We start from the raw sequence: 8,404 nt of genomic DNA, 5'->3' as shown, positions 1-8,404 counted from the left end.
GCCCAGGCTGTGGGAAAGCCAGTCTATGTCTGATAGGGTTCCACTATGTGTTTTCCTATCCAGGTATGCTCTTACACTGGCAGTGTGTTTGGGATCATTGTCATGCTGAAATATGAAGTCACTGCTTATCAGATGCTTTCCAGATGGTGGCATGGTGGTTCAAAATGTGACTGTACTTTTCTGTATTCAAAATTCCATCAACTGTAACAAGATCCTCAACACCACTGAATGAAGTGGAGCTCCAAACCACAACACTCTGTGTGAGCCTCCACTCTGTTTATGGGCACTGTTGTACCTCACTCTTTGCTTGTGGTGCACAACAATGATGATTTCGACCAAAAACTTCACTTCTGGATTCATCACTCTATTAGACCTGTTGCCACAAATTTTCAGTCCAGTTCTTCCTTAATTTGGCGTATCTCAGACTTTCTCCTTGTTTACCCTTCTCCAAATGATTTCTTGACACCCACCCTTCCACTGCAACCATTTGTCTGGTCTTGTGCCAGGTCTTTGCCGTCTTTCCTGTTTCTGAAGGACATGACCTTCAGATACCGTTTGTCTGCAGTTTTGTCAAACTTTTTAAGGATACATTTCTCACCAAGTCAGGATATGCTGAGTTTTCAGCTAACAACTCTTTGGAAACCATCTTTTTGGTGTGAAAATACTTGTTTGTTTGTCAAACCGTGTTATCACATCATCCTTCTGTTCATCCATTGTGTTCTTCATAGCCCGCAGAATTTTGATTCTGTTCATCTGAACGTATCGTATTCAATCCTCAAATACTTTTAAACTGAGTGTTGTGCAGAAGCTCTGTGAAGGTTCCTTTTCTGTTGCTTTGTGGCTCAAACAATGTGACAGAGAAGAGCCAGTCTCTGTTTTTCCTTCTAATTCATTTATTAAAAGATTATTTTTTGTACATAGTGTTAAATACAATCTCTCAGAATTCTGAAACCAACACAGTTTTTGATTCATGTCCATTTAAGAGACCACCGAGACAATATCACTCTGTAATTACTTTAAAACTCAATGCTAACCATCTTGATTTGGAAACAATATAGAAGAAATTAGAGGAAATGTCTTTTAATTCATAGCATATTTGTGCAAAACAGGGAGAGGTCCCAGAGCCCATATTCCAGCAGCTTCCTTACATTAAAGGCCAATGAAAACATCTTTAAATACCCAACCATAAAACTCAGGCCTTCTATCTTCCATCAGGACGACCATGCATTTCTGGTGTGTAGGTCAGAAGAACAATCATGACCCACAGGTGCAGTACCGCCTGCAAAGAAAGAAAAAAGATCATGAATAAACTACAGATGTTACAGACCACTTTACCAGCTACTGAGCACTCTCTCATTGAACAAAGGGTTCATATCATTTCAATACTAACACTGACCATGTACAGGATGACAAAAACTCTGGCCATTGGGTAGCGCCTCAGAAAGATTCCCAGTCTTATGCTGTTAGAAATAAAAGTATTGGTCACGGTGAACAGTTTTTCACTTGTAAAACAATGGAACTGTTGCACAGTAAAACGGTGAACAGTGAAAGCTTACCTGAAGCGGTCAATTGTGCTGGCTGCCTTACGTACTTTTCCATACACTCCTGGACTGTCCTGGTCACTGAAGAGCACAGGTGTGTTTCTTTGTCTTGCCCCTGACAGTCCAAAACAGAGAAATGTAAATGCATATATTATATATTAGGGTTGTTTTTTTTTAATAAAACAACTGTTCAAAACAGGTCTCATTTACCAAAACAAAAAGAAAATGACAGCTTCTCCTACCTGCTCCCTCTAAACCGCTCATGTTGATTGCCGGCCCTCCACTTTGTCCTCCCTGAGTATTCTTCAGCTGCTGCTCCAAGCGCTCCAGCTGAAAGACGAGGGAGTTTTTTTCCGTGCCAAGAGCTTCCACCATTGTCTGCTTCTGGATCAGTGTCTCCGTCAGCTGGTGGAGCCGGTTCTCCAGCTCTGTTTGGCTGTTGCTGAGTGTCTTGTTGGTCAACTGCAAAAGGAAATTCATCAGACATTATTATTCAGCGGTTTTAATAGACACAAAGCAAATGTTCTCTAAGTTCTGATCCGGGAAGGAGACTCCTCAATTTTTTTGTATAACTTTAAGGTACTGACCTGGTTCCTGAGTTTTTGGATTTCATCTTCTCTGTCTTTGATTCGACTCTGCAGAGTGGTTTTGGCTCGATGGTGCTCTTCCTCAAGGTACTGAAGCTCCTATAGGCACAAAGATTAAGTTAGTCAAAACAACAGCTTGTGCACAGCTTTTATCATTTTTAGCCTATTATTATTATTGTAACTCTCTTTTACCTGTTTGTAGCGCTCCACCTCAGCCTCTACCTCCTGCTTTGCTCTGTTCTGTAAGGTCTGCTGCTCCTGTAACTGCGCCTGCTGCTCCCTCCACGTCTCTGCCTCTGCCAGCGCCTGATTCTCCAAATCCTGTATGGAAAAATTCAACCTCCACTGAATTACTGGCCTCTCTCGCTAGTAAGTAATTTTGCTTTTTCCTACTGCATATAGTATCTCACCTGTATTTCAGTCCTCAGAGTGAGAACTTGCCCCTGCAGTTTTTGGATCTCCTCCCTCTGCAGGTCCTTTTCATGACGTAGCTCCTCAAGCTCCAGAGCCATGGTCCCACTGCCGTCCAGGGTGTCTAGACCAGATCCCTCCTTCAGACTGCTGATCAACTTCTCTTTGGACTAAACAAACATTTAAAAGTATTAAATAAAAGTTCAAACATATAATAATGAGATTTACTCCACTTTACTCCAGGGTAAAGCTTTCAATGAAATCATTTTTCGGGAGAGCCTCCACAAGCCTTACTTGTAGGATGCGTGAAGCTTTTTGCTTATAGTCTTGTAACTCTTGCTTGGCAGACTCAGCTGCAGCTTTGGCACTTTTTAATTGGTGTTGGAAGTCGTCGACCTTGAACTTCTCCTCTGCTGCTCGCCGCTCAGCTGCAGTCACTGTTTCTGCAAGGGTTTGCCTCTCGGCCTCCAATTTAGAGAGCCGGCCAGCATATTCAGTCTACACAAGAACAGAGAGTTAAGTCTCATCCTTTCCATATGACCAGTCTATATTTAACCGTTGTAAATACAGAAAATGAATGGCATCATGTGCACCTGCATCTGCCGGTAGCTGTCCTGTTCTCTTCTGAGCGCCAGTTCAGCCTCTCGCAGCCTCTCCTGTAAGGTTTCCAGAGCTTGGGACTGCATGCTGTTCCCTTCTGTGTGGTCTTGCATAATTCTAAAAAAATCAAACAAGACAAGAAAATGCTATCTAAATCAGTTCTTTATAAGTTTAGTGTAATTTCTATTTAAGACTTTGGCTCCAAAAGCATACTTTGACTTTTCCTTCTGTGCCTCCTCTAATGCAGCACTGCGGGATTTTAGAAGCTGATCGGCTTCATCGAGTCTGATTTTTAGGACTGCAAGCTGACCGTCTTTGGCTGAGAGAGCTTCTGTTAGGTCATCGACTTGTGACCGAAGTTCTCGTAACGTTCGGTCAGTCTGGGACTGCTCTGAGTTCCATTTGTCTGCACGTAGACGGGCCTGGTTTAGCTCTAAGAGAGAAAAAAACAAATTAAATCATAGGAAGAGGTGTAGCCAGGTGAATGTGTGCCATTTTTGGGTTTCAGTATTGGCTTTTTTTTTGCTAACCATCTTGTAAGTCTTTTGCTCTCTGGATAACTGAAGCCATCTCTTGATTCAGGGAGGCCACCTCACTGCGCAGCAACTGGTTCTCTAGACGCAGGCTGGACAGGATCTGGTTCTGTGGTTCTTCTGTTGGTGGAGGAGGCTCTTGCCTGCTGGACTCCAGAGGGACAGCCAAGCTTGAGTCTGAACTCTCAGGTGTATCTGTGGTGGCCAGGCAAGAGTAAAGAGAAAACAGCATTTACAGATATAAGTGTGGTAGCTCTTATGTTATACTTTTAAACAGCAACAAACTGGCATAATAAAGCATTAATATAAAATTATCTTATTTCATACCATTGTACTTTAAGGTTCCCTGTCAAGTTTTGAACACTAAGTGGGTTAATTCTTTAGTGGGACGTGGTAAATTTACCATTTTAAAAAGGAGTCCCACAAGGTTCAGTATTAGGTCCCATGTGGTTCATATTAACAATATTGCACCCTCTCTCTATAAGAAAATATACCATCCATCTTTATTCAGATGCTACAGTTCTGTACTGTATTAATAATATTCTTTACTCAGCCACTGAAATCCAACAGCAAGTCTTTCTAAATTGCAAGAACCACATAACTTGAAATTAGCTTTGAAAGCAAACAAGTTATCAAGAGCTTATGAGAGCTTATGGAGACTATCTGTAAGTACACCTCTGACTCCATTCTTAAACCCCCTTAATTAATTTCAGCTCTTCAACCAAAGATTTACTAATAAAAACATTGATTCTTGTTTTTACTGGGTTTCATATAGAAAAAGCTGAGTTATGACTGTGGCACAGTAGTCACTGGTTTTCATTCACTTTCTTTAAAGACCTTTATTTTGTTGTAAAATAATTTTATCCCTTCAAGCAATTGACTATTTCAATATGCAATTACAAACCAGAATGTTCTTGAAGGTAACTGTTATCTTACCAAGTGACTAATTATTAGTTCCTTTTCATGTGTTTGTTCACTCCATTTTCACTGTACTCTTTAAATCTTTGCAAATTAGAGCATGCTATCACTGATTTATTTAAACAAAGGCTGCTTTCATGTGCACCTGCACATAATTTTTCTCTCATAGTCATGAGAGCCTATCAGTAGAAGTAACGTGACAAAAATGCACTGATGCGCCAATAAAGGTGAAGAAGAAGCTAAAAAAAAAAAGTGTCTTAACTGTAAGCTGAAATTTTCTTCTCCTGTGAATAAAGTTTATTGTTTATAAAATGTTTGAGTGTTGTTAATTAGTCAGACAGTGCGCTGTTGGCTTTGCTCATACCTTGGCCTTGCTCTTTAGCAGAGTTCTCCTCTGTTTTGATGCTGTGAGCAGATAATGAGCTCATGCTTGAAGCTCTTGATACACCCCGGGTGGAAGGGGGTGTGGAGGGGACTGATGGGGTTGTATGAGAAGTGGTGGAAGCGGGAAATGTTGGGTTTTGGGCCTCTACCACTTTTACAAGGTCCTTTCTTGAATCCCTCCGATTGCTGACTTGAGGCTCAGAGCTATTCAGAAAATCAAAGAGCATGTCATCGTCCACATTCTGCTCACTCTTTTTGAGCCTCACAAACCCAGATGAAGTCTTGCCAGTGTTGGGGGCGCTGCTACCAGACCCCAAGGGTGTACTGGTCACGTTGGCAGACCCAGCCAGCATGGTTGCATTAGATTTCTTGATGTTGCCAGCTGCAGCAGAGATGTAGCCCTGGGCATCATGAGAGGATGCATAGGTATGATGTGTCACAGCTGGGTTGGTCTTGTAACCTGCAGAGTTGTAGTCCGTTTTAGCAGTGGATTCTTCTCCATAGGCTATTGAGAAGGAGGAGGATTTTTCCTGGCCTTTACTCAGGGCAGTAGCAGCTCCCTGGTCCACTTTATTCAGGAAGTCTTCAGCTTTCCCAGCCAAGTCAGTAAACCAAGACATTTTGCAACCTAGCGATAGAGACAAACAGCAACATGTAAAGATTTATTTGACGGATAATATATTTATTTACTTTCCAAGTTCTTGGATTTCTATTTAACAACATAAGGAAGGTCAGTGGTGGAGTAACGGTCACTATGTCAATGACAGACGCTAAATCTAGACACGCAGTTTAACTGTAAATAGCATTTCACCTCCCCTCATCATTATCACCACTGAGATACCATCCAGTGAGGCCTTCAGTTTCGAAAGCTCAGGATACACTGCCTAACTGTACCTGTGCATGACAGAGCTACTTCTGGTGTGGCTACTATCAGCCCAGGTAACCATAGCAGATCTTCTGCCTTCATCCCCCTCTTTCTCTAAGGCTACGTTCACACTGCAAGTCTTAATGCCCAATTCTGATTTTTTGATCAAATCCGATTTTTTTTGTCTGCTTGTTCACACTACAAATAAAATGTGACAGCAAACGCGCTCTAGTGTGAACCCTCAAAGCGGCCCGCATGCGCAAAAGAAGACGTCACACACAACGCGCTCTGTTTAGACCCAGACCAAACAGTATTGTTTGACTGATGGCCCTTAATATAAAGACTTGTTTCGGACTTTACGTTTCCCAATTTTGCTTTAAGTTATAAAGTTATTTTGTTATTTACATATGGCCTAATAATTATCCTTATTGCTGTTTTAGAGAGGAGCGGTGCTTCAAAGGATAGTTGCAGATTTCTGTCAGAATCTGCAGATTATACAGTACAAATAAAATGTTCACGTTTCTCCAACGTTGTCTTCCCAACAGTTTCACTGACATCTACACTGGATGGCCAGGAAGCGTTCGCATGTCTTCTCCGGCGCTGATAATTGGCGTCTGTCTTGTGTCAGTGACGTAAAAGACGGATTTAATGCGACATGACCATTAAACAGCAGTCGCTTTCTAAAACATCAGATATGTATCGGATTCAGTATCACATGCGAAAGTGACCCAGGTCGGATTTGTGCTGTTCACACTGTCATACCATGATCGCATATGGGTCGCATAGGGTCAAAAAAGTCGGATTTGATGCACTTCCGCCTGCAGTGTGAACGTAGCCTAACAGTCTCCTCTGTTACATCACACCACTGTATGCCCTCCTTCATTAGATCTATAATTCTACTCTGATGTCTTCCTGTAGACTACAGGAAGAGCAGAGCAAACCCCCTCCCCCTGGCTGTCAACAAAGGCTGTGTAGAGAGGGTTTCTCAGAACCTTTATTGCTGACAACCTCACCTGGTCTGCTAACACAACAGCTGCAGGTAAGACAGCTCAGTGGCGCATTCGCTTAATAAGGTTCCTGAAGAATAACAGTCACGGATGAGAAACTACTTTTGGTAACACTGCAATATGCCAACTGCTTTGCAGCAGCTATACATGTTATCCACAGGGTTATAAAGACAACAGAAACGATCAATGCCTGTGCTCTTCCCTTTCTCAAAGCAACTGCAAAAGCAAGAATCCATCAAGAGGGTCAAAACAGCTCTCACCCTGGGCACTGTTTCTGTTTCTGAGCCTTGTTGCACTCTGTTCATGGCACTTTACTAGGATCACAACAAAGGCAGTAAGACCAGGCATGGTTTTTGTTAGGAAGTTTTGGAGAAAAGAGAGGCTGGAGGAAGGGTAGGGGAGGGAGCGGAGAGAGGTTTTAATCCAAGTGCATATTGTCCAAAATAAATGTGGTAATAAATGCATTCTGAGGATAGCATTGAAACTAGACAGGACCGAGCTAGATGGGAAGAAAAACTGCGAATTGATCCATATTAAATAAACAGGATCGCAGCAACAAATTGTAGACAGTTAAAGTTGGGACTCTTCCAGCTTTGTGAGCAGCCTCTCAAGTTCGACTCAGGACTAAAACGGTCCCTGCGACAAATGCTGCACAGCTAGCATGCTATAACAAAAAACTAAGCAGCGAAATTTAATCAGCTATAATTTAACGACACCACGCTTTTTTTTTGTAAAACGTAAATGAACAAATGGGGGGTTATTGGTTGTGTTTTAACTCTAACGTTATCGTAAAACGATGTAAACACAGTTGTTCAGGATCAACTCCATCAGTGCTGCGGCTAACAGGCTAGCTGGCTGTTAAAGGAAACATTTAAAGGTACCGTTTGACAAGAGGTATCAGTCTCAGGGTGTCTCCAGTCACCTGGCTGCCGCCGAGGTTAAACAGATCAGAGTGAAAGAATAAAACTGCTTGGAAAACAAAGTCAAATATCATCATCTGTCAAGGAGGATGTTGGTGATCCTCTCAATACGTGGACCAGGAAGCGCTGCAAATAAGGACCCGACAACAGAGCGCCCTGAGAAAAGCCTGATCGAAAATTAACCAACGGTGTTTCCAAAGCGCAGAACTCACCTCTGTTAAGGACTTTACTTTACTGTAAATAAAAATAAATTAATGGAGAACAACAACAACAGCAGCAACAATAATACTAAGAAGAAGGAGGCGGAGGAGAAGACCTGACCAACTGGTAAGTTGTTTACTGTATTTTTTTAAAGAAAATTAAACATAGTTTTTAAGTTTAAATATGATCCTATTTTAATTAATATTCGGATAAACACGTATAAAGTACTCATCTTTGGATAAAAGCTTGCCGTTTGAAACAAATGAAGCTAAACACTGGTAGAACTACTATAAAATAAAAAATAAGAAATAAATTACAGACTATGGCCAGAGTACTTTATTTTGTTAAGACAATCGAGATATTATTGAAGTGCAGACTTTCAGTTTTATTTCAAGGGGTTTACCAAAAGTTTTATCAATTTTGTAGATTGTACCTCA

General features: G+C 41.5%; 1 protein-coding gene across 1 annotated transcript; it reads right to left on the bottom strand.

Annotated features, from left to right (window-relative positions):
• Window positions 1-875: 875 nt before the first annotated feature.
• On the bottom strand, window positions 876-7,915 carry golga5 (golgin A5). Its single transcript, XM_005934015.3, has 13 exons — window positions 7,728-7,915; window positions 4,955-5,602; window positions 3,670-3,867; window positions 3,353-3,572; window positions 3,133-3,256; window positions 2,834-3,037; window positions 2,539-2,709; window positions 2,321-2,449; window positions 2,129-2,227; window positions 1,784-2,003; window positions 1,557-1,656; window positions 1,397-1,460; window positions 876-1,279 (listed from the first exon to the last, which is right to left on the bottom strand). The coding sequence occupies exons 2-13, from the start codon at window positions 5,592-5,594 to the stop codon at window positions 1,202-1,204; spliced, it is 2,247 nt and encodes a 748-aa protein (XP_005934077.1). The 5' UTR covers window positions 5,595-5,602; window positions 7,728-7,915; the 3' UTR covers window positions 876-1,201.
• Between the last annotated feature and the right edge of the window lie 489 nt (window positions 7,916-8,404).

The sequence above is a fragment of the Haplochromis burtoni genome, unplaced genomic scaffold (genome assembly GCF_018398535.1).
Source record: "Haplochromis burtoni strain Fernald_Lab_line unplaced genomic scaffold, NCSU_Asbu1 Contig_176, whole genome shotgun sequence".
Classification (NCBI taxonomy): Eukaryota; Metazoa; Chordata; class Actinopteri; order Cichliformes; family Cichlidae; genus Haplochromis; species Haplochromis burtoni.
Note: the sequence above shows the minus strand (reverse complement) of the source record. Positions and strands in the feature narration are given on the sequence as shown.